This window comes from Poecile atricapillus, chromosome 4 (assembly GCF_030490865.1).
Source record: "Poecile atricapillus isolate bPoeAtr1 chromosome 4, bPoeAtr1.hap1, whole genome shotgun sequence".
Lineage (NCBI taxonomy): Eukaryota > Metazoa > Chordata > Aves > Passeriformes > Paridae > Poecile > Poecile atricapillus.
Genome location: NC_081252.1, coordinates 64,837,232 through 64,864,787, shown reverse-complemented (window position 1 = coordinate 64,864,787; position 27,556 = coordinate 64,837,232). Strand labels below are relative to the sequence as shown.

General features: G+C 39.9%; 1 protein-coding gene across 4 annotated transcripts in view; it reads right to left on the bottom strand.

The window, feature by feature from the left end:
* KIAA0232 (KIAA0232 ortholog) overlaps nt 1-18,511 on the bottom strand; it is a 63,401-nt gene extending 44,890 nt beyond the window's left edge. For 2 of the 4 annotated variants that reach the window (XM_058838577.1, XM_058838578.1), the window contains exons 1-2: nt 18,374-18,511; nt 737-1,240 (exon numbers count right to left, since the gene is read on the bottom strand). In XM_058838577.1, coding sequence (XP_058694560.1) covers nt 737-967 — 231 coding nt within the window. In that variant the 5' untranslated portion in view covers nt 968-1,240; nt 18,374-18,511. The remainder of the gene's footprint in view (nt 1-736; nt 1,241-18,373) is intronic. The other 2 variants (XM_058838579.1, XM_058838580.1) reach the window with 2 other exon arrangements.
* Between the last annotated feature and the right edge of the window lie 9,045 nt (nt 18,512-27,556).

The following is a 27,556-nucleotide window of genomic DNA, read 5'->3' as shown; positions in this document are numbered from 1 at the left end:
TGTTTAACAGCATCATCAGCCTTTCCTGAAAACATTGTAATTTCCCTGAGTCCTGAATTCACAAAACTCCACTACTAAAAGTACTTCTACAAAGGTGTACGATGCAGAGAAATAAAAAAAATAAATAAAAAAATGGAAAAAAAGGAAAAAGGTATCAAGACTGAACAGTATGTTCTAGTGTCAAAACTCTCTTGCATACTTTTTATCAGCATTCAGCATTATTTTGGAAGAGATGAGTGATGTATGTATAATAATGTATTTTAAATACCTGAACACTAGAAAATATTTGGTGGGTGCTTATTCTTTATTGAAAATAGCACAACATGAAATCTATGGGAAGTGATGGGAGGGATCTACAAACTACTGTGGAGCTGGGTAATTTGACACAGTTTACAATAATTAAATTTGTTTACTAATATTCCAAAATTAAATTATGCTTATAATCACAAGTAGTGATGGTCTCCATTTAGGACACAGATATTTCAGTGTTAAAAATTCTGATATCAATTTTAGCCATGTGAAAACATTGTTTAATGTAATTGCCCATACAGCAACCTAACTACTTTAATCCCAGTTCACCCATCAAATCCAACTCCTGTGTGGTTTATATCCTCCTTCCACCCACACACTTAAAGACAACCACCCCTCCAACTGAGGCATACCCAGGTATAATACACAAAACATAACTGGAACAAAAACTCACTTTCACTGGACAACATCTAAAATATGTAAATACCTGTTCCTGCAGGTCGTAGTCATAGCTATCATGCAGCAGAAGACTGAGGACATACCGAGTATAAATCATGGCATCAATGCCACACTTCTCTAGCTCTTGTCCCAGCCAGGTCTGCACTGGACCCAAAGCATGTAGCAGAGACATTTCAGAAACAGATACAGGGCCTGGATAAGAGCTTGAGGAGCTTTCAGATGGCAAACCATCCACAACAACTGTACAGATAGGGCGCATGAATCTAGGTGGTTGGCATCCTTATAACGTGAAGCATTTTCTGTAGTTGATTTTCCGTCGATATCTGGAGGTGATTTTCACTCCAGTAAATAGGAGAGAGGCTTGACTTCTAGGACAATCATTTATATTTCCTGGCTGTTAGCCGACTAGAGACGAACATCACTCTTCAGGCATGACCAGTGAATAAACTAAATCCTAATAGCAAACACATATGTAGATGTGTTTTTCTACCTTAATTTCACATTGAGGCCAGATGCAAGTCCCCAGCAGGACCTATAAAGAGGAAAAAATGATAAGTTGTGACAATATGTATCCATACATGAATAATATTAAACAGTGAAAAAAACCACCCAAAGTAGAAAGCAGTCATTTACATACTGCTTACTCCAAACATATTGTACATCTACTCAGCGTCATATTGAGGAGTGACAGAAATTGTTACAAGTTGAAAGGTGACTTTTAGAAAAGGTGCTTTTTACTGTAGGAAGAGAGACTGTTTCATCAAAGACCTCACAATTAATCTGTTGATTAAAATATATGTCTGACCTAGCTTTACGGGAAAGTTGATATTTTATTACTTTCACTATCAGCTAAAAAAAAACCACTTTCATAAAAAAAAAAACCAAAAAAAAACTATGTTGGTTTGAATAAGGACTGCATATTTTGCATCACTAAAAGACAACATAATCCTACTGTTTTGCAGTGATACCCATTTCTGGAATAGAAGTGGTTTTTTTATAAAACACTGAACTAATAAAATTCATCTGATCAGGAGTTTTATAAATCCTACTACTAAATAGTTACTACTACCTTAAAGTTCTTTTTTTTTGGTGGTGGTGGTGGTTTTTGGGTTGTTTTTTCTTAGTTTCAATTATTTGCCTTGTTCCAGCACAGTAAAACCTTTTATCATCCAAAATCTGTCCTTCCCTGGAATAACTTCAAAAATTTGAGCAGAACATAATTTATGTGCCAAAAATTAACATTTAACTCTCTTTACACAAAGCATACACCTGTCCTACCTGAGAGCTTAAACTCTAAACCATGTCCTAAAATAGACAAACGATCCTAAGACTTATACCACCCACAATCACAAATCAATCTTGATAAGCAAGGGGCAGAAGGTGCAAGCACCACACACTTCAGCACTCTGCTCTCAAAAGCAGAAAATATCAGCCCAAAAAAGGCATTTTTGGATTGGTCTACTTATCAATCACATGCCAATCTGGCATTTGTGTAGGCCTTCTTTCTCCTCTCCAGCTTCTTAGCATCAGAAAACAAAGCTCAAATCCAGGAGATTTCCTGCCCAGTGCAGGAAATATCCCTTCACTGAAAGGAAACAAAATAGACTCAAGTGACTAAGCAAAATCTACTCCAGTGTAAGATAACCAACACACAATAGACATCACCTGATACAACTATCTGAACTAGATACTGGAGGCAGCATTTCATGTGGGCAGCATGTGTTTTGTGGCCAAACAAAACTGAAAGTCAATACACGTCAACACAACAAAAGATGATCATTTTTAGGAGCTTTCTTTACACCACCACCCAGGTACAACTGTATACTCCAGATTTTTCTGAGTCAATTGCAACATCACCAGAAAGAAACCCATTATGATCAGCTGATACCAAGTTCCCAAAACCCTTTCCCTCTCCTAAAGTGCCCTTACTGCTCTGGTTGCAGTGCTCATTTTGGGAAAGGGGATAGATAATACATTATTCAATCTTGCTCAGCAACATGTTTCAATTAGAATCTTTTAAGTAAGCACGAATAACAGAAGGTAGAAACATGCTGCAAGGCGCAGGAGGGTTACTGCTTCATCACATAATTAGAGAACAGGAAGTCTAAGAAAAGTCTAGTATTGGACCCAAGGTAGTCCAAATCCAAGAGCCACAGGTACAAACTCTTAAATCCATACTATCTTAATTGCTGAAGAACAGCATTCCAAAAAATCTGTTTAATCTGTTGGCTCTCCATAGCACAGCACATGATGAATGTTCTCCTCAAGTCAATGCTACAGCATTGTTAGCCCCACAAATCCCGTATTTCATAGATACAGGAAAACTGACACTCTTCATTCATCTTTTCTGAGACATGGTGCACAACTACCTAAAGGTTCAAGGGAACAGGAGCCTCAATCCATCCCATAGCTAGGATGAGTTTGATGCCAGAGCCAGCAAAAGATGCTCAGAGCCTGGAAAGGGATCATAGGTCAGCAGAAGAGCACCTGAAGAGCAGCACAAAGGAACTTCTGCCACTCCAGCCAGTAAGTCAGGTCCATTTGGAACCCAGCTAAAATGCCTCTATGGAAACATGCATAGCAAAGACAATAAAAAAACCAGAAGTTAGAGACATGCGTGTGCTTGCATGGCTATCATCTTACTGGCATCACTAGGACATGGTGAGATGACTCCTGTGACTGGAGTGTTAGAATGGAAGGATACAGGGTATTTAGGAAGGACAGGCACAGGAGACAAGGGGGTGTTACCCTCTATGTCAGTGATTGCCTGAAGTGCACAGAGCTCTGCCTCAGAACAGAAAAGGAGCTGACTGAAAGGTTATGGGTCAGGATGGAAGGGAGGGAAGGGACTGGCAGAGACTGGGGGTCTGCTACAGACTCTTTACCCAGGAAGACAGAGCTATGAAGTCCTCTACAGACACATAGGCGCAGCCTCATGCTCACAAGCCCCATTCCTCATGGGGACTTCAACCACCTCCAGACCTGCTAGAGGTGCAACACAGCAGAGCATAAGCAATCCAGGACCAGGAGGTGCCTGGAATGTGATGATGTTGATACCTTCCTTCCCTGAGCTAAAGAAGCCAACAAGGAGAGGCACTATGCTGGGTCTCCTTTGCACCAAAATATTGGGGCTGCTGGGGAATGTGAAGCTCAAGAGCAGCCTGGGCTGCAGTGACCACAAAACAGTGGAGTTCAAGAGCCTTAGGGCAGCAAGGGAGCACAGCAAGCTCACTGTCCTGGACTTCAGGAGAGCAGTTTGGCCTTCTCAAGGATATGCTCGGTATCCAAGAAAACTGGTTAATATTGAAGGATCACATCCTCCAGGCTCAGGAGTGATGCATGCCTACCAAAGGAAGTGGGGCAAAACACCAGCCACCTGTGTGGTTGAACAAGAAACTCCTGGACAAACCCAAGCAGAAAAATGAAGCCTACAGAGGGTGGAAGCAAGGACAGATAGCTTGGGAGGAATACAGAGAAATTGTCCAAGCAGCCAGGAATCAGGTTAGGAAAGCTAAAGCTGTGACAGAATTAAATCTAATTGACTTCAGCTGGTCAGCTGAAGTGTGTCTTGCTTCTATTAGATGGGGAGGAGAGGGAAAAGATAGCAAGAGAGAGACAGATTATAAAAAGGAATTATGAAATCAGACAACAAGATTTTTGTAATTTGTTTTGCACTCCAGCTTTTTTGAATATCATCTTCAGTTACTTCTTTTAACATGCACTAGAAATCTAAACAAATTTATTAAATATTATTTAAGACTTCTCATTTTACATCTCTCAAGTACTTTGTTTCACAAATGGTCTTAAACATTTCCATTATATTTTAGAATTAACAAAATTTCATAGAGTATTTTTCCATCCCAGTACTAGAGAGACTTTCCATATCAAATTAATACAAGTCACTAAAAGAGCAAACACTTCTGCTGATAGATGTGACGCTTAATTTTAGAGATAACACCTTCTGACAAATAAGTTATTATCCCTCTTAAATCTATTTCACACTGTCTCACTAAAAATAATTTTTCCATCCTCACAAGGCCAGGGCTAATCTGAACAGAGGGAGCACATCACAGCCTAAATACTTAAGAGGAATGCTAGTTATTTTAATTAAGTCAGAAAGAATTCTCCATTTCCAGGTATAAAGTATGACACACGGACATGCCTTATAACAAAAAAAATTAAACATCTGTATCAATACCTTCTGAAGACTACTTTTATTTACAACGTAAAAAATATGTGTTAAGATTATTTCAAAATAATTTCTCCTTACTCTACTTCTTAGTATATTTTTTCCTTTTAAGTAACCTTCAGTTTTTGCAATACTAATCAATGACATTAACAAGGTCACACTAGATAAACTCTCAGCAGCTTAACCACTAGAGACAAAAGAACCGATTTATGAAACATCTTCTAAAGGAGTGAGAACACAATATTGCATAAACACTCAGATTTTTCAACTTAAGACTGTCTTAGAATACATATATTTCTTAAAATTCTCTTCAGTGTGATAGACACTAAATACTCTTTTGATCTACAATAGGCAGCAGAAGAAAATAACTAAGCCTTAGTCTCCTGAGATCCAACTGTGGCAAAGCAACAACTTTAAATAACCTATAGGAAGCAACAGAAAGGAGGATCAATGATACAGAAAGTGACACTGGAGCTTTCCAGGTTTGTTCCCTACAACACAGTTGTTCTTTCATGGTAATAATCTCTTTTGAAGACTAAGTAATCTAGTCTTCCCCATGAAATACCTGGAATATGGGTACTGTCCTAACAAATACAGAGAACATTTTTGGAAGTTTTTTACAATAGTGAAATAACACAGAAAACTTCTTGTGGCAGTTGTGTCTATGGGACAGAGATTAGCAAAGACTTCTGTAAAAGAAAAGTATAATATCACTCTTCAATGAAGCTTGATACAAGCACACCAAGGAAGTGCTAACGTATGGATTATCAACAGAAAGATTAACTAAAAGTTCATGCCAAGCAAGATAATTCCATGTCTTTAACAGCTCTTTTTCCTCCACACTCTCTTTCATACTGTTAGAAAACAGTAACCAAAGCCAAACCACAAAACCCACTGAATTAATCTAAGGTAACCTAATGTCTATTTTATCAGCACCAAGAAGCCTCTGAAAATTGTGTATCTATGCAGCAAGGTCCCAAACCAACGCTTTTTGTAAATTAAAAAAAACGCAAAACAATACACTGATTTAACAATCTTTCAAGTTTTCTTAAATAGCAACTTCCAAAGCAGTAGAAGATATTGGAATAAGACAGTAAAAACTATTACCTTTTACAACTGTCCTATCAGGTAAACTAAGCTCCACAGACAATGTATTGGAGATCATAAAAGGTAACTTGAAAAGGAACCAAATTGTCAGCAGGCTTAAATTCACTACGCTTCTATACCACCAAATAGGGAAAAAAAGTTACTGGATTACATATTGAAATAAGTTGAAAACTAATATGCTGTTTATTTGCATAACCTGCAACTGAGTCCCTAAAAACTCAAATTTACTCTTTATACATTACTGCAGGGAAGCCAATCTCTTGGATAATCTACAGATGCTACCTTTCCTCCCTTCAATTCCCAAAAGGGAAAAACATCTGTGTTTCCAGCATTTCTTGCTGCCTACTGCTACATGTTAACAATTAGACCAAACACATTCTCACACAATAGTTAAGTAAAAACTACTGTTTTATACAAAGTTTCCTATTATTCTTTGAAATACACCAGTGCATTACACAATTCAAATTAACAGCTCTCATTTCAAAATTTTTTCTCCACTTTGACGTTCTATGATATTTATTCAATTAACAGAGAAAAAAAAGAGATTTTATATATATATATATATATATATAAATATATAAAAATATGGATAGAAGTATCCACCTTTTTTAAACAGGACAATGTTTTTCAAACTAATGTTTTTTCCCAGAACGGTTTTATTAAAAGCAAACAATACGTCCTCTCTCTGGCAACTACAGGTAGGGAAAAAATATGGAAATCCTAATTAGTATTAAAAAAAGTACAAAATTTTATCAAGTTTGGTCAACAACATACTAAAATCACATATATAGTGCAGCAAATTCCAGTCCCCTTTAGAAAACTGATAGTCAAAAGTATGATCATATTATATATTTATATCATATTATATATATTATATGATGGCAACAGAATTCCAAATTGTTCTTATATATTATGGAAGAATCCGCAATTTTAGCCTAATTTATTTTGTTTCTTTCCACAAAAACACTGAATAGATCCTTAACAGACAAACCAAGCAACTACACACTGGGAAAGGCACTGTCAAAGCCCAAAACCAAAGCCTATTTAAACAATGGAATCTGTGTGCTTAATAAATTTCACATGGTATTTAAAAGACATGTGAATTCAGAAGTAAGAGAAGTTATTTTTTAACCACATGCCTTGATAATCTAAGAAATTTGGCTGTGTAATCTTCAGAGCAAGGACAGCTTTTTTATGCACTGGTGATGTTTGATGTTACTGCACAACAAACAGCAGGAGCAGCAGCTTGATTCGTAACCAAGGCACTAAACACCACAGAAATATTGTCCTGCCATGCGAAACAGAGATTAAATACCTGGCTGGAATCAAAGCACTAAAAGTGGTCAGAAGCATAAAAGTAGCTCTGTGAATCAACTTTAAATACACATAGAATCATCTTTTTTAAGAAGCATTACCAAGAGGTGCAAGAGTGACACAAGTGTTACTTGTAATGGGTTTGTTTTATAGGGGACTGATGTCTAATGAGGCTGGGCTTATGGTTCAAGGGTAACTCAAGCCAAAGAACCTACAGGGGAAACAGAAACCAGTGTGTGGGTGTTACTGCAGGATTTTTTTTCCTTACAAATCTGCAATCTTATTTTCATAACACTTATCCAAATGAAAATCTGAAGCTGCTAATCCTGTATAAAAGCTTAATGGAATTACTCAAAGGATTCAAGAGCTACCATGTAAGCCTCAGTTACTTAGGTTAGCAAAGAAAAAGAGCAGATATAATCAAGATGACACCAGGGAAAGTCACCAGCACAGTTCTGAAGGATTCTGCTCTAGGACCTGCATTACCTGATAAATTCCTAAGTGGCCTGGAAGATGAGATGGGTGACACAGTTTAGAAGCTACCAGAGGACAGCAAGTGATCAGGGATAGCAACTACAGAGCAACTGAAAAAATATAAAAGGACATCATTAAACTGGACTGGGCAATAAAAAGGTAAACAAAATTCAGCATAGGCAAATTTGAAATGGGGCAGAGGGGCAATGACCACCTGATGCTATTCATGCATAAAACAATGAGTTGTGAGCTATTAATCCATGTCTCTCCACGGATCGAGATTGACTGTTCAATGTTTATTTTTTATTACTAGAAAGCACTAATGAGCTAGGTAAGATCTACATACAAAACTTTGCACAACAGCTAGTAGAATTCCTTGCAAAATATACCAAAGACTCAAAAGACTAAAAAAAAATAAAATTAGATGGCCCTCAATGGAAATTGAGTAAGAGAGATCCCTTGACAGTTTTCAACTAGACAAACCATATCAGGGTCAGGAAATCCCCTAGGCTGAAAATAGTGTATGGCTGAGGGAGTATTTAGGAGAGGTATCACTCACCCTGTTCTTTTTTTGTCCCTAACTGCTCCTTTAGAGATGATGTTGCAGACAAGTACAGGGTTTGTCAAAGCCTTTGTCTGAACCAGTACAGCTGTTCTTATAAAACATTTATGTTTACTATCATACAAGAACAACACTTCAAAAAACAGTTGCTGGAGGAGTGCAACAAGCTGATCCACTCACAGGGCTGCACATTATTAACACATATGAACTTCGTTAAAAGATGTCAAAACACCAATCCTGTCAGGGATCAAAAACTGAGCTATGGGAAACAACTGTTAACAGACAGCAGAATTAGCAGGAGAGACACTTTCACAGAGGGGTCGGTTGCATATCAAAGACCCCAAATTCTTGTCATCTGTGTATTCTTCACTTCTACAAAACAAATATGTATGCAAGCTGGAAAATGTAAAACTTTTAAGCTAAGAAAAAAAGGCAAGACAGAAAGGGGAAAAGCATGACCTTACAGCAAAACCTGAAAACACTGTGTACACCCCAAAACTTGGATTTCATAGAATTACAAGTCTGAATGAGCCTTTACTCTTTTGGAAAGGATACAGTAGGCTTGTAAAGAACCATCTCTACAGAGTGGAGACTTATGAAGTGGTCCTTCAGTATATCTAATACAACTCAAAAAAAATCATTAATAAGCCTAATAGCTGGCAAGTTTTGCAGATCATGGTTCAGTGGGAGTCTTGATAATTTGGGAAGGAAATTTTATCTTCAAGATGGCAGTATTTCATAGCATCACTCAAGAAACTGTTTCAGGAGGTCAACTCAGTATTAAAGCTGCATTAAAAAAAACACAAAAGGAAGCACTTCATCATGCAATACATAGATACCACTTCTATTTCAACAAACAGAATGGAGCTCAGAGCACTTCTGACAAAATAAAACCTGACAAATAAAACAATCTGGTACAACAGACTATGCAATTGCACCAGAAAAGTTTAAGTATAGCACATCTGTAACCACCTCAACCTAAAGATTAATATCTGCAAAAACTTTGTTATTTAAGAAAGACTTAAAACTGTTAAAAATACCTCCATTGATTGTATTTAAGAAATGGGAAGGTATCTGTAAATTGCCTGAATCTAGAGAAGTGAAATGCTGCCTCACTATTAACGAATGCTGAGCTGCCATTAACAATGGTAACGATTACATTATTTAAGAATTTGTCCAAAGGATTATCCAGCTACCAACAAAGTACTAATAATTCCATTCAATTCTTTAAAAACAACAAACATAAACACATGTGAGAAATTTTTTTTCCAATTTAGTTTTTTGCTGCCTACACTGGTGTTTGAACCAAATTTTACTTTTAAACATGACCACTTCTAAAAAAAATCTTAGCTGAAAAATGGAAAAATGTACACGTATAACATAACTTAGATGTATGTAACTTTTTAGAAGTTTAAAAACACAAATCAGCATCTAATGACAAAGAATTTAGGCAAATATTTTTAACCTTAAAAAATAATTAAAACAATTACATGCAAAAACTAAAGTCTGCAAAAACCAGAAGTTTTTATAGTAGTAGTAACTAACTTTCAAAAGAACAGCAGCAGCATTTTGACAGAGAAACCTGTGTGGATGACTTGACAGTGAGTTAGTGTAACAGGAACTGCACCACCACTGCACACTGCCACCAAGAGAGGACACGGCATTCCACTGCTTCTGTCATCCTCCCCTCCATGCTCCCACCCTCTTGTCCCTGTACTTGACACATGCACCCTGTGGCTGCAGAGATGAACCGTATCAAGTTTTTGGTCCAAATAGAAAGATTTCGTTTGTGGTAACCCAATCTTCAAAAAATACAAATCAGTAATCAACTTGCTCTCTCGCCATGAAATTTCTACAGGTAGCACAAGAGAGGAAGTGGGGTTACCCCTTTCAGCAGCAGCCCACTATAGACGCACTTAAGAATAAGAAGAAAACATTAGGAAGGCAGAGTGCAGAAGCTACATTTTAGCTAATTCAAATCCAAGTCTTTCAGATGATTTTCTTATGAACATGACGTATGAAAGACAATCCAGGTACTTCAATAGGTATGATATTTACTTCAAATATTTTTACAGAAATTCACTAGGCAACCATACCCTGTACTTGCAATATTCAGCTGATCCAGTCTCAAACAGTAGCCTGGTGATGAAAAAGAAATTATTGGTTCCTTCAGATCTGCTGAGAGAGAGGCAGGTGTTGCACTGTAACTAGCCCAGAATAGGATGGATCACCAAAGTGTGGAGAACCCAAGAGAATATGTGATAGAGCAGAAGGCAGCATGTGTAGACCTCAGAAACACTGAGGCATCGCCTCACCTCATACTTTACCCTCCTACCATCAGTGTAATTTCAGTTCCACTAATATCAGCTTTCAGATCTTTCTGCTACATTTCTTTTACCACTGAAGACAGTAGAATAATTTTTGAGCTTTTCAGTTCAAACTCGTAGATGTTATCAGTGTAAAAGAGCAATGCCAGAGACACGCATCTTGCTCTCCCTTGTTTACATCAAGTCTATTTACACAGGAATTGCCTGGCTGGGCTGCTATTGGGCCTGAGAGATCCTGGGGAGAAGTACTTTTCTAGATGCAACTTCAAGGAGGAGATAGCTACAGTCTTTTCTGTTCAGTCCCATGAGAATCTTCAATTGGACACTATTTATCAAAAGCAGTATCTTTTATTATGTACACAAGCAACAGACCACACATCATTGATTGCCATCACAATAACACTTCCTCAGATTTAGGAAAACAAAAATGGAGTTAACAGACAACAAAACCAAATAGAACTGCGATCACACAGACACACATATTTTGAGTTCACAAAGACATTTATCTTCAAGATTCTTGGCAGGTAAACTCTGTAAGCTTTCTACTACTTGTGTCTCACTATATTTACTAGCCTTAGTATCACCTACAATATATGCAGAACTTAGACACAATACAGGATGCAGTCAAGTAATGGAAACATTAGATATCTCTCTTGACTATTTAATCATTTTCTTTCCTGCTCTTGTGATGTCCCCTATTTACTCAACTTTTAGATCAGTTCAACTTCTACCAACAGGTACTTGCCTGTGTTTGAACTCCATTCCCAAGAGGGATGCCAATGCTCGGAGGCCCGTGCACCAAGTTACACGTGTGTGCACTAAAACAGACATGCCCCCAGTCCTGAACACCTCAGTGAGTAGACACAGGCACCCATCCATGTACCCCAACATGTGTAGCAGACTCCTCCAAGGCACAGGCAGCCACCAGGTGCAATCATCCCCCAGTCCACCAGCAGGACCACCCTGATGAAATATTCAGTGCTCTTCATATCAGCTGGAATCCAGTGGCCACTCTTGTAGTGCAAAACACAAGATTTATTTCAATTAATATACAATTTATTCTTAGGCACACACTGCATCTTTCAGTCAAGCACGGAAAAGGAGAATGAATTATGAATGCAAAGATTCAACCACCAGTGTTCATTTAAAGGCTACGATATTTGTCCTGCTATTTATACTTCCAAGGTTAATAATCCTGTAATAATAAGCTGTATATAAACAGCCAACTAGTTAAATATCACACCATATATTTTACTCTAGTTTATTAATTTCTCCAATTTGTATGAAGGTCTTTTCTGAATACTTACTATTGATGTTTTCTACACTTAGTTTGCAGTTCAGGGAGTTAATTACTATCTTGCTGAAAAGCTTTAAATAGCCTCATAAAGAGTTTAAAAACAAATCTAACTTCACCTAACTATATAGCCTTTTCAACAGTTATTTTAAAAAGTTACTATAAATTAAGTTGGAAGTCATATATAAATAATGTTTTCATTAATAAGTGTGTAAAAACTTACAAGATGTGGCAGCCACAGGAGGGTCAGAAAACAGAGTTCTGACAAGTTGAATTTGCAAGCTCTACAACTTAACCAGCAGAGAAGATACTGACTTTACAGCACATAAAATATAGTAGGCCTACAAAGGAAACGGTTTCAAATACTTTTCCTCTGCCCCTCTACCACCTCTAATTTTTATTCCAAAATATTAGTAAATGAACTTCTATCTATTTATGAAATTAAGATCTGAAGTAGGATACTCCGTAATTTTGAAGAAAATAGCAAGTCAACATGAAATAATTTCTATTTTAGCATTTGAATGAATTTGCATAGGCATTTATTGTTCAGTTTATGTTGTATGGCTGCCAGGCTGTCTTTTTCCATAAAAACAGTGGTGATATTTGTTACAATATCTCCACTTTTATGATTAAGTATGTTGTTTAAAAACACTACTTATTAAATAAGAAAATTTTACTAACTGAATAGGTAGCACAGTTTAATATTGCTCTTAAAATAATACATTTGCTGCTTGATACTTCAAATGACAGCTGAAAAAGTTATTTTACTAAAATGTGACCAGAAAACCTCTTACAAAAACAGCCGGTAAGCATTACATTAATTCTCTTCAAGGAAGTTACTGTACTGCTAACCAAAGCATTTCTTTCACAATTCAAGAACAAAGTTACTAAAAACTGGAACTCTGAGGTTTCTCTGAAGCTAGTAAGACATTCTCTTCAGAGAGGCTGGTGGAAAAATCATCTACATATGATAAACTAATATCTGAACTGACAGAGACATTTTAAAACTTTTGTGTCACCTCAAACAGTTCAACATGACTTCCATCAAAACTGCTATAAAAACAACAATAAAACAAAAATTACTAAAGGTAAATTCAGTTTCACTGTCAAATGCAAGAGTAGACTACACACCAGAATGAACTTCTACCCCAGAAAACAGAACCAGAAGAGGAATTCACCGAACAGCTGTCTTTAGCTAATTAGTAACACTAATTAGCTCAAAATCTTCAGAGAGCAGAAACAAGTATCATGAAGCAGTAAAAGTTTTTACTGTACTATTAAAAGTAAAGATATGAACTCGACAAATGACTGGAAGCTGGCTCCATTTCTTTCAGGATACTCCAGTGTCCTAAATACAATGCAGTGTTTTGAAGTTGCACATCCACTCAGCCACAGTCTTCAAATTTGTTTCAAGTTCATAATAACACATTACAGTGCCACAAGGATCTAGTGAGAATTAATTACTCATCCAGTGGCAGAATATGCATTACTGATTTATTCATTAGTGATTCTTCAAGCAGACCTTCTCCTTTAGGCTAATAAAACGCTTTGTTTTCTTTAAAAATACATATGCTAAATTAACAAAATAACTTCTTGGATCAATCTGTGTATGTTTTATCACGTTCTCCTATTTTACTGTTGATGATTATTTTCTCAATCTAAGTCCTGACTACACTAACACTACCTGGAATGACCCTGAAGAGGATACGGATCTTGCAACTCTGCTCTGCTGCTCTGATGTTAAAGCTGTACCATCTCATGACAGGTTGCTTTATTTTTTCTGGCCTTCAGCTACCCCCAGACTCTTACCTTCTTATCTCTCTCTCTGTACTTTCTTCCACAGTCTATATATCTCATCAGCAATGCAACCATGTCTCCCTTCAGAATTCTTCTACAACCAAGACAGTCCATATAACCAAACCATAAAAACAAACTCACACAATTAAAAAACCTACAAAAGGGATAACAGCTACTCCTTTCCATATAGCAACTTAAACACAAGCACATGAAAATGAAATTTCACTTGAATTCACTCAGTGGTACAGCTGATAGAAAACAGCATGAAGGTCTCTTTTCTCAATCCTAGCCCAGCACTTAATCCAGCAGACCTTGTAAAGTTTCCTTGGTAAAATTTAATGGTAACTAGAGAAAGATTTTTAAAAGCTGTGAAAATCCTACAAAATTATTCAGATTTCATCCCTGTTACAATTTATTTTTATTTATTAACAAACTTTTTTGCACAGAGTATAAATTCTCATATGCAATCCTTTCTAGAATAAAGCCTAAGAAGTTACTGACACAAATAACATTGGCATGGACTGCATATTTTAAGATTTCTTCCTCAATACAGCAAAACCCAGAAATTTAAACATTCCCCAAATTATATTAAAAATTAAGATCACTACAACAAGCATGAGCATGGACTAAGCAGGATATAATTAAACTATTACATGTAATATCAGAACAAAAAGAATGAATTTAAATACATAATAATTTAAATTTCCACACTAATATAATTAAATTATTACATGTAATATCACAAGAGTGAAAAATTAATTTAAATACTTCATTATTTAAATTTTCATACTACTGCCTCAGAAATAAATCTCTTAGACAGGTTCCATATGTCCTCTTTGGTGTCAGTTATGAACAGAATTCAGATGCAGAAACAAAACAAACTGTGTATAGTATTATGCAGGTAGATCCAAACATCCTGCACATGAAATTATAAATGCAGTAGATGATTAAAAATTTAAAATATTCAGTAGCTTCCAATAAAGCTACAGAAATAGCTGATAGTAAGATGTCTGTGAAAGAATAATCTTTGTACTGAATGTTTGAGCTACTCAACCCTTTCCCCCACCCCCAACCACCTTGTAGGCCAGTAAGAGACACATTCAATCTCTAAATATCTATTAAAAATGTACTAAACCAACTTTCAGGAAAGTAGAGCAAGATGCTTTTTAGTAAAAATATTATAACTAGATCATCTAGATCTTTTTCTACAAAAATATTCTGACAGTCTCACAGTTACACAGTACTTCTGACTAGAAAAATCTGGTAAATTATTTCCAAATTAATTAAAAAAACATAATTTGCCTTCCAATCAGGTAATTTTCCCTTTGTCAGTGTATTGAAATGTACCTAACTTGAACATTTTCATTTTGTATCATATGATTAACTTTAGTTGGGAAAAAATTCTTGGGGTGGGACTATGGGGATGGACAACACAACTCATTTCTGCAATGACATTTACAAATCATCCAACCAGCCTGTCACTTTTCTAGGACAAAATTAAGGATTCCAACCTCTGTTCCACAAGACAGAAGAATATCCTAAAAACAGACTATCCCAATAAACAGAACATATTAAATAGCTTCTATGAGATCATTTGAATTCCAAGCACCTTTAGCAATGCAGATAATGGGAATATTTCCTGCTACCTCTCCAACTCTACAGGAATTCTAAGTCTTGCCACCTTCACCACACTGCTTTACCAGACATTGTTGCCTATCCTATTATAGTACTAAGCTGTTGCTTTTAGTTATTGGTTACTGCTTAAAGAAGCAGCAAACTGAGACATGATTTTGCTAGGATTCTAGCTAAGTATATAAAGTGTCTATTCTGACTCTACAACATTATGTCTAAAACCCAGTAAAATCCCTCTAGAAAATTCAACTACGCAACCTCTTGGTTGCTTTGTTCCTTCTGTTCACCTAGAAACAAGATGCTCAAGAGGGACAAATAATGAAGTTTTGAGCAGTACCTAGATCTTCCTCTGTCCCTACTCCTGCTAGAATGCACAGCAAATGAGCAAAGGAAAATGCTGACATCATTTTACCCCTATGGAATTTCTCTTATAGCAACAACAATAAAAGCAGTAGAGAATGCTGAAATATGCCTATGAAACAGGCATAATAAGGTAACAAGTTCAAGGCCTCCATTTTTACTTCTTGGGTCACATATAGATCTCTTTGACCCTTACTTTCCTTCCAATTCCAGCACCCATGAGCAGAAAAGCTGGAGGGTCATATACCCAATTCAAATTTCCAGAATCTGTGGACTCAGGGGATCTTAATCCCAATGGTGCCCCAAACAGATGGATAAAATGCTATCACTGTACATGTGTTAATATCTGGCAAGCAGAACACGGTGGGGATATACACTGCTGAGGCTTTTAATGGCCTGTCTCAGGATTTCCCCTATAATCGTCAAGTCTTTGAAAATAAATAACACTATGAACATATAACATACTACTCATTTTATTCAAGTCACCTACATCCCTCTTCTATCTCAATGATGAAAAGAGAAGATTTCGATACCTATATGATATGCTTTGACTGGAAGAGAATGATTGTACACTACCATTTTAGCATATCCATACTAACAAGAAACAGCAGATGGAGGATTAGTACAAAATAAAATCTGTACAGTTACATGTCAAGTAACAATCAAGTTCCATGTTATTTACTTTTATAGGGCATATTTTTGCCTTAAATAATAATGAAAAATGTCAATTACAGACTCCCATGGATTGCGAGGAGCTTGCAATACCTAGGGTTTAAGCACTGCAGTGAAGTACTTTGTTTTACACTATTATCTACTGAATCATTATAAGTTCACTTTTGACAGCTAAGAAACCAAAGTCGATCAGCAATTCCCGCTTCATTCCAGGAACACGGAAGAAATATATGGTGTACATAAACATTTAAAAGGGTTTGAATGAGGACAAGCAACTACGCATAGCACGGAGGCCTCTGATCCCAAGTTGATAAATTACAGCCCAAATCACTTATACACAGAAAACATCAGAATACAGGAATGTGTTTTATTTGAAAGGAAGGACAAGCAAATCATACTATTTTCACCCTTCAGATCAGTATCAGGTACTGCAATGAGTAATTAAAACAAAGACAAGACAGAAAAAAAGCACCGCACTTTTGGTTTTCTCAAAGTTTCATAACACGACTCAATACGTGTATACTTTTAATCGAGACGACACGAGGAGAAGATGGAAACGAGTTTGCTGGAGCGAAGTGTCAGTTTGTGTCACTTCTGCATTCAGCTATAACCTTCGCCAAACCTTGTCCCCCACCCCGCCCATCGCCCGCGAGAGGCCGCGGCCGGCGGTCCCGCCCCAGCGGCGCCCGGCTCCCGGCGCCCATAGGATGCGGCTCCCGTCAGTCTCCCATCAGCCCAGCTCCGCCTCCTCAAACAGCAGCAGCCCTAGCCCTCCTATCCGCCTTTTGCCTTCAATAGGCCCTAAAGGACAATGCTGGGGGGGGGGGGGGGGGGGAGGGGGAAGAATGGAAAAAAAAATATGAAAAAAAAAAAAAGAGAGATAAAAAAAAGAGGGGAGCGAGCCCCTCCAGAGAGGTCCCCGGGGCTGCGATGTAACGCCGCGGCTCAGCCGGGGCGGTTTCCATCGGCCCCAGCCCGTCTCCAGCTCCCCCTCCCCGGTGCGCGGCCGCTGCTGCGTTCTGAACGCTCGCACGGGATGAAAGGTCACAGCGTGAGCACCGGCCGGGGCCGGCAGCGGCACAACCCCGTCACCTCAGCCTCGGGGTCAGGCGGGGCAGACGAGGCGCTGCCCGGATCGGGATCTCCCTACTCCGACCCGAACCGCCGCATCCTCCGCTTTCCCGTCTGCTGGCGCCGGGTGACACCGGCGCGGGCCGGCATCCGAGGCGGGTGGGTGCCGGGTGCCGCCTTCCCTTCCCTCCTTCTCCTCTGCTCCCGGGCGTGACCCGGCCCGAGGGCACCGAGTCGCGGCTCCCGCTCCAGGCTGGCGCCTCCCTCCCGGCCGCGGCGCAAGCCGCTCACCTGGCGCCGGGTCCCGCCGGGATGGAAGAGCGCGGAGTCGGCGGCAGCCAGAGAGGGCTCAGCTCCCCTCCCGGGCAGCGCTCTGACCGGGGCACCCCGGCCGGGCCCCCGGCCCCGCCCCCGAGCCCTGCCCGACACCGGCCGGCAGCCGCCCCCCGCCCGGCCCCCGGCGCTCCTGTCGCCCCCTCCCCGGCCCCTTCCTCCCGCGCCCCCCGGCACGCTCCCGCCGCCTTCCGCCAGGCGCAGCCCAGGAGCGGGACGCGCCGTCCCGGGAAACCGTCCTCCCGGAGGGACCAGGCCCGGCCCCGCAACTCCTCCTCTTCCCGGGCTGTTAGCGGAGAGGGCAGAGATGCGCGGGCCTTCCCGGCCGGGCCGAGCCGCTGGCCCGGCGCTCCCGGGGGTCCAGCCCGGCTGTCCCAACGCAGCGGCGGGAAGGAAGCGGGGGAGGGGAAGGGCGCCCGCCGCCTCCTCCCGGCTCCGTCCTCCCGTTCCACGAGCAGGGCGGCTGCCAGTCTCCTTCCCTCCCTTCAGCCCTGCCCCTCCCTCTACTCCCCGGGCCCGTGGCGGGCATTTACCTGCCGTGGCGGCGCAGAGCGGGGCCCTGGGGCCTCTGGCAGCCGGAGGAGGCGGCGGACTCCGTCCCGCTGCTGCCGTCCCCGAGTGAGGCGGGCGGGACGGAGCCGGGACCTGCCCCGGGAGGCGTTACGTAAACCGGCGGCGGCGGCGGTTCCAGCGCCACGGGGAGGGAAGGAGGGAGGGAGGGGGCCGGGCCGGCCGCTCCGTCACCCGGCAACGGGACTCAGCGCCCCGGCGGACCGCGCCGCCGGCTCCGCCCCGTATCCCTCCGCCCAGAGGGCGGCTCGAATCCCTGATCCCAGATCCGTGGGGCTGCGCTGGGCGGGTGGGAACGGGTTCGCCAGCATCGGGCCGGTGGGCGGGATACGGGGGACGACGGGGCTGCTCCGCTCTGTCTCGCACCCATCCCTGTCCCTAACTCTGTCGTCGTTCGTAAGGCCTGGGCGCCTGCGAGCCGCCTTCATGTCGTGCCCGCGGCGCAGGAAGGGCGGGGGGAGGAGGGGAAGTGTCCTTTGCCCTGGTTGTACAGCCTCCCGCCCGCCGGGAGAGCGCCGCGCTGTCCGCTGGGCGCCCGAGGAGGGAAGCGGCGGGCGAGGCGCTCGGAAGGCACCGGGAGGGCGGCGGGAGCGGCGCCGGCCCTCGGCGGCGTGGCCGGATCCACCCGCGCCCCTCAGGAGGGCTGTGCCGCCGGGAGGGGAACACCCAGGCAGGGCCGGCGCAGGAATGCGAGGGAGGGAGCGGGGGATAATGATGGAGCGTAGCGGTGTTTGTCATGTGAGGTCCTTTTGAAATCGTGAACGACTCCGAGGGCAAGGTTAGCAAATAAAAGTTTATTTTACTGCGCAATGAAAGCCCGTCTGGAAGGGAAGTCGTCTCCTAGAAGATTTTTGCCACTGAAAGTTGGGTTTAGTAGGTGAGCTCCTCGGGAGCCACGGAGATTTTGTTCCAATTGATTAAATGCCAGTTTAATCACAACTGTTTACACAACCGTGGAGTAATGAAAGAACATTTTTAGCATAGTAGATGGGTGAAAATGGTCCATTGTAAGGCTGAAAACATGACAAGACACACCAAAGTACTCATCAAGCTTCTTAATTGGGAAAATAATGATGCCCTTTTCAGGTGTACACTACCACCCTACATTTCTCAATTACGTGAACACATATGGGCCTAAGGAAAGTCAATATTATGGAAGATGTCAAAGTAAGTCTTCTGCCTGTGTAATCCTGAGGTTTTCTTCCTTTTGTTCACTGCTCAACGTGTGGCTCCTAGAGTTTCAACATGCAGTATGTCATCCATGTTGGCTCACACTGCTTCTTTTGTGCATGACATCTTCAGTCACTGGAACCAAGATTGCCTTTGAAAACATGATCCCCCGGTACCAGATGTGGTCCCATTTAGGCCTTTCAACAAGTTAAGTCTGTATATAAAAAATACATCTCATAAGAAACATGAATGCAAACACTGCCTCCCAGCCTGTATACTCATTTCCTGATACAGAGCAACATTATTTTTATTTTAGCTAGGGTTTGCCAATTTTGAACATCCTTAGCACCTAATTTAGTAATAAATCTGATTTAGGCTAGCCAAAAGTTAAGTATGCAGGCTTGTGTAGCTACATGAACTTCCAGCATTCTCTTAAATGCCGCTGAGGCAGTAATTGATGTCGTATGAACGTGCAGTTAATCAGTTACTTTCTCCAAACCTTGCAGGAGTATTTTGGGAGAAATCTAAAGAGAAAGTAGTGATTTAAACTATGTGATATAAGGACAGAATTGTTCTCTGAACCATTTAATTAATGTTCGAGTTATTTTCTTGTTTTGAAAAGCTGAAACTGAAATGCTTTGGGGGAAAAAATCCTGCTGACTGTTTTCTGCTGAGTCATTCCCCGGGTTTATCAGTAGCATTTCACAACCACTGTAACACAACTCGCGCCAATCACAATCAAATCTCTTTTTGTTCAGGAGCTCAGAATTTGAATTCCCCTTTACAAGGTAGAGTAAAATATACTAAAATACAGGGCACCTGGGATTTGTCAGTAGTATCAATTGGCACCAATTTAAATCGATCTCCACACATATCCTCAATGTATTAGTAATGTATATCATCAGTACAAATCCACTTTCTCTATTTCACCCTTTCTAAACATTTTTTCTCTGAAAGCTCTGTAGAAGGAGTAGATGCTCAGGATATTGGTGTTCTCCTAATGGAGCAAGTCAGAGCGCGGAGGCCAATGACAGATTATTCTGAATATTCACATAGTTGCTGTGTGACATTTCAAATTGTTCCAGTTCTGGTTTTGTGGTCACATCTTTGGAATCCTGACAGTGGAACTTTTTTGTTTGTTTGTTGGTTTTTGTTGGGTTTTATTTTCCTAACAACCAACCCAGTTCTGATCTCCATTTGGCAAGCATTTCAGAAACAGCTGGTACATGACCATATGCTGTGCTGGCACTGCTGTGAGCTTATTTCCCACTTGTCCTCCTGGTCAATCAGAGTTGCTCCATGTGCTGAAGGACAGCTGGTCCCTTGGCATGCAAAGCAGCTAATGAACTTTTCCTCCAAAAGCCATAGGGATAGAGCACATGAGCTGCAATCAGTGTTTTTTCCTTTCTGAAGTGCTATCAAAGATGTAAGTTTTCTATGGGAACCCTGTTTATTGCCTCTGTGTGACAACCTGCACCCTGTGAGAAAAACTATGTGGGTGTGCATTGTAGGTGACAGCACTTGTTTGGATGAAGGCTAAATGACCTGTGTTGAAAAGAATGCTAAACCATAACTGAGTGACTGATGGACTTGTGCCTTTAGCTGTCAGCCTCAGCAAGTAGCGCCATTTCCCTTTTTTATTGTGATCCCTGCTGAAAGGGTCTCCAATAAATTTCTAAAAATGTATCCATTGCATCATATAGTATTTTTTCCTTTAAGTAACCTACTGAAGGAGGAATTGCACAGCAGTTCAGTATTACATAGGCACAGTAAGCATTTTATTGTCAGCCATTCCTCTTACTTCCTTAAAATCAGTCAGTTTATAATATTTCCTAAAATTTCCTTGTAGTTGCAACAAAAATCCCCTGATTTTCCCTGAGCAGAGATTATGTATCAGTTAACTTTGAAAGTTATGATAACCAATCATTGTATAATCCTCTTGTTCACAGTTCATAAACTGTTCATATGAAATGCTTGATAAAAACAATCAGCCCATTCAGCATTTTAGAAATGGAGATACAGTACCATTCGTGGGGGAATATATGTAGTTTAAGAACTTAAAAGATCATCTAAGGGTGTGGGATCTAAATATACACATAAATTCATAATGTGTTTTTAAAATCTAGAAAATTGATGTATATAAAAGTAAACTGAAACAGGGAATATCCAACAGACTTGTGATGAGTTTTATTTGAAATCTTGATGCACAGATTCAAAATTATATCTTTGAAACTACTTTTCTTAATTCCACAAAGGCTTGCCTAGCTTTTTTACTTCTTTTCAGGGTCCTTTTCAGGTTTTGAGCAAAGAAGTTCACACCTCTCAGAAGCAGTAACTCGGTTCAAATGACACGTTCAAAAGGCATTCCTCAGCACTAGATCAGGTTTCAGATTCCTTTTTACTGATCCCTCTTTCCTAATAATATCCCTGTGCGGTGAAAAACCAAGCTGTACATAACCACAGAATCAGAGGACCACTCTGTTGTCGGCATCAAGGAGCTCATCTACTGCAGTGAGTGGAATGTGACATTAAATTTTTGTGGGTGTAATAGATGTTGTTATAATTCGCGTTTTATTGTACATGTATAAAATCAGGTATACAGCATTTTTCATGTATCAAACACAAAGGATTTGGGATTGCAAAAGCTGCTGCTGAGAACCCAGAAAGAGGGTAATCTGAAAGAGAACAGGGATGGCACTGGGAGAGGATGAGTCCACCCAGGCACTATGGGCCTACAACGACCCAGTGATTATCGCCTGATACCGATCAATCTAGTTCCTCAGGACCACACATCTTAATGTCCAATTCCCTAAAATCTACTCAAACTCTCTTCCCCTCTCGGAAATCTCATCAACAGACCGGCAGCTAAAATATGAATATGTCACAACACAAGAAGGACAAAAAAAATGAAGCGGCATAGCCTCAGGCAGAAAAAACTGTATAAAACTCTCTCTCCGAAGGACAGTTTGTGAACTTTGGGGGAACCAGTGCAATAGAGGCTGGTTCAGAGTTCACCCAGCACGGACCCCTGGCTCGACGCTGACTTTGATTGTGGCTGTTCTGAAATTTGATTTTGCAAATTTTTCAATAAAATTCTTATTGATAAAATTTGACTGATTTCATTTATATCAGTGGGGCTTTCATTAGGCCACAGTTCCACCCTTTACCTTTCAGACTTCTCTCAAATAGGTTTCAATACCTGTAATAAAACACACTAGCGTGGCGAGCTTGGAAGAGTCATTTTAAAAATCAATTACATAATTCAAAGTAAATTTATGTTCTATTTAATGCAACTTGATCACTATAACCTCAAAATGTATTTTTGTTTTCTTTGAACACGAAATGCATGTAGGAAACTGTCACCGAAACTGCAGGTCAGGCATAGCTGTTCTGTAACAAAGTGTCTGGGCTCAGTGTTGGTATTTCTTTAGGATTCTTTTTTTCTTTTAATTAATTTGCTTCAGTGTTACTGTTAGTCTTTTTCATCCTGCAGCACTAACAATTGAGAAACCCTAATAATACCTTGAGAAACCTTTAGGCAGCCCAAAGTAATACATGAACAGGACTCTGGGGCTGTGTGCATAAAACAGGCCACCTGAGATCTATTTTAAAGAGTACTCAGAGAAAATTATTAAGAACCGTGACAATTGTCTGCAGCAGTTTGGACAAACAGCCAACCAGCACAAAAAGATTTTAAAAAATGAAAACATTGCACTACATAATTGTTATAAATGCAAAGGCAATTTTGGGATAAAATCAAAGAGAAATTTATTAATAAACGATAATAAGTAAAACAGCGATAAAAACCCACAATAAAAAGATCAGCGCAGCGCCGGGTGGACAGGGATCTACACCAGAGGTATAGGTTTCCCAAATCCACGTCTGAGCGTCCTCAGGATTGGGGTTTTATAGGATTTTTAAGTCCTCAGGCCAAAATTCCAGGCTGGTTCCATTCACCAAGTGTCCTTGATTGTCCAGTGAATGGATTTCCTGGCATAGAATAAAGACATTAACTACTGTCCGGCCAGAATCTCCTCATATGTAAAGGAGTTTCTGTGTGTGTTACAATGTTGGGTTTCTCATGGCAGGGTGGTGGAATCCGGGCTGGTGCCGATGGGTATCTCGGCCGGGTTTTCCCTTTTGTCTCCCCTGATTGCTTTCTCAACACAGGGATGTTCTGGTCTGGCGAAGTCTTTTCTTTTTGGAACTTGTCTTTTTTCACTGATTAGTTTCTGTACCCACTGGAATCTGCAGGGCGTTGCTTGGGTCCGGAGGTAGATAATTTCCCGAGCCGGTTCCATTGTCTTCTTGATGGTCCGTGTCCTGTCTGTTTGTTTGAGTTGATGGGCCGGCCTGGTTTAGTTATCTTGGGCGTTGCTGGCAATCAGCAACTTCTTGGAGAAAAACCTCGTCCTACTCTGAGGAGAGGTTTTTCTATACTTTATATTTTTTATATTCTTACAAAACATATTTGTTTTATATACACTTCGAATTTTTAATACAACAATAATTTATTACATAATGAATGTAAAGGTCCAAGTACCTATATGCAGCATTTGAAACCATATACCAAGGAATAGCTTTCACTTGTGGTGTAATAAAAGGACTACAGGAAGTACAGTGTTACAAAAATGAAATCATTTTCACAAGTGACGAAATAAAAAGCAAGTATTACATGCAATTGCATTTTAAGGACAATTAGTCACCATTAAATGTACCAGTGTCTCAAAATCTGATCTTTTTTTGTAATGCATATGTAGAAGAATTTGATGTCATAATGAGGTATGAATTTAATTGCATATTTGTTGCTACATCAGCTATTGTTAAGCTATTAAGTTAATTACATGTTAAGTTTTAAACTAGATGAAACACATTATGACATCTGTTTTTTCCTATATACTACAGCCATTCCAGAGTTACCATGTTGGAAATGTCTGAGGTTTTGGCAGCTCACTGTCTTACAAATAGTTCATGAATACAGTTAAGCATCCTTGAGTAGCCTGAAGCATCAGCATTCAATCCTTGCCTTGCTCGTCAGAGATACAATATTGTCCTACACTAATTCCACCCTTTTTTTTTTTTTCTTTTTTTTTTTTCCCCAAATATTGGCTGTATTCTCAGTCAGTGATAATGCTGAAAAAAGAGTCGAATGCATTCTCATAGCTGACAATCTGGCCGCAGATTTTGGAATGAATGTACTACCATCTTTATTAATAATCTATATAAAATGAAATGGGAATGAAACACTTAAAATTTTATTGAGTTCTTAAAGCAATTGCACTGAAGGTATTATTATTTTCCTTACCAAGATATTCTGTTGCAGACCCTGGTAATAGAAAAGTGTTCCTTTGTGTATTAATGGCTTATTTTCCTGGCACTTTGACATTATGTTTTGACTGATCAAAAAGTTTTCTTATCTGATCCTGCAGTAAAAAACTACAAAGCAAAAAGGTTGCATGTTTTCAGATGCTTTAAAAAACAAAAATAAAACCCCTCAAAATTGGTTTGAAAGCTGAGACTTGAAAGTAAAGGAATCTGTATACATGACTTGCAGACTGTAATAAGATTATTGTTTTTCTTAATAATAAAAATATTTATATTTTTATGTGTGTGAACAGTTTTATCTATGTGGGAGCAAAAGGCAAAATGGCCATTGATGGTTTCTGATAGAATTGATAGGCTGGGAAGTGCTGCCATTAGAAACAACTAATTCCGTTCAAAGGGCTGTTAAGAGTGGCTGATTAGTAACAGTAGCCATTACAAAGAGTTCATATACAACAGGGGAAAAAGTCAAAAAGCAGCATTTAAAAACAGGTATTGAATCCCAACCAAATACACTACTATTTTGATATTAGGGGGAAAATAAAATTGGCAGTACATGCAGAGCACTAGTATCTGCATTTCCAAAGCTGTAGCTGCTCTAGGAAGAGATTTCTAGCTGGTGTGATCGACTACAGGGCTGTCAGCCCGAAATAGAAACTATTTGAGCAGCACGAGAGGAGAGGGCATTTTTGTGTCAAGAATTAGCTAATATTTCAATATTTTGCAACTAGACTGATATGCTCTCAAAAGTGTATTTCATGGTATTTTGGCTTGTAATTCTAACTGAATTAGATTAGATGCTCATTTAAAAAGTTACTCATTGGAACTTGTTAATGGGAAGAAAACGACCTCACTTTCCAAGGCCAATTTATGTGTTTATGCTAAAAAGGTGTTTTCTCTCAAGAGAGGAACACTGCTGAGATAAAAACTACTTGATTTCTGGTTTCATTAGGATTTTTGTTGTTGTTGTTGTTGTTGTTGTTGTTGTTTAAATGGGGCTGTCTTTTGAGTTTGAAACTGTTTCAATATCAACTGCGAAGAAACAAAAAAGCAGGCATAGCTTTAACTGGCTGAACAAAAATTGGTGTCTTGGTGTTAAATCACCCCCACACATTTTGGCAGTTGAAGACGTCATGAAATAAAGGAATATTTAAATGCCTAAAACCAGCCAGCTTTTCCAGGTGTAGAGCATTCATTTGCAGGGGTCATTTATCCTAAGAAAGTAATTTTTTTTTCTCTGAGGCTGACTGCAAGCCATTCTGTGTTCACATTACATAGGGAGGAGGCCCTAAAGATCGAGCTAATCAAGCTATGCAGGGTGGTATAGCAGAGAATACTAGATGGCAGGATTGGGCCACAAGTACAGATCACAGATGGGAGCATAATCCTACAAGATGGATTGCTTGAACATTATTTGTTAAAGGGGTAAAATGAATGCAGTAACATTAAATAAGAGAATAGTTTATTTCCCAGAATAAATATTTTCCTCCTAAATGTAAAGGACAATATTCATGGCATTGAATAAGAATTGATAGCCAAGGACATCACTCTCTGGCTTATTGCAATGTTTTGCTTTTATAGATTTTTATTCCAAGGAGCATACTTTCACAGATTGAATGTGCTTCTGTACAATGAACAGTATTTGACTTTGAACTTTTCTGGGTAGGAAATCATATCCTTAAGAAACAAGATGAAAATTCCATGCTTCACGGTTGTACATAAAAGTGATTTCTGTATTTGGAATTGAAGTATTGCTGTGGCAAAAAATACTATGACAACATTTCTTCCATAGTCAATGAAAAACTATAAGGCCCTGTAAAAAGGAATTCAGGGCACCTGTGTGAGGCACCAGCTTCTCTGCTCTGACTGCCTACGTCTGCCAGCTGATCCAGCACTCCCACATGCTGAAATGGAGCGCTGCTTAGAGCTCATCAGTGCAAAACATTTTTGAAAACCATCTGAAGAGTCAGCAGGTTTGGCTTTGCCAGAACGAACTCTTGACACCAAGACATTTTTGCAAGTAAGTAGGAGCCATGAGAGGATCCCACTTCACATTCACATGACAGTTCTTTCTTCCCACTCCTTGAAGTCAGAGGAAACCAGCTCCATCCAGGTTTCCTATCAGGGATAGTTCTTGGCTTGTGCTACCTCCTGATGATGCTAGGCAGCTGGGCCAGCTGTGCTAACAGTTAAGTACTATGTAGGCCTGTGCAAAGGTAACAGTTGATTTGGGTATTTGTCCTGGAAGACAGAAATGTTTACTCTAGGTCTAGGCCTAAGACCTTTTCAGTCTTGAGTGAGCAGAACCCACGAATTCTGATTTTCCCAAGGAATGAGCAAATGGTAGAATGCCTAAGGATACAGGCTACTCTCCATCTCTCTTTTTACAGCTAGGTTATTGTTCAGAAAGGAGAGACAGAACCAAGAATATAAAACCAGACCCAAATCCCTTTATCTTGTTGCTGAATATCTTCCTTTGAAATGACAAGTCTAAAATTCTTGGGATTCAAATTCTGTTTCCATTTATATGTATGCAGTTTACCCAGAATACTGTCTCTATCTCAGGAGCAAGTTTCTGAGAGTTGGAAGGAGGGAGATGTGAACCTCATCCTAAGGTATTCTCTACACTGCTGGTTAGAGCAGTCTTGAAGAGC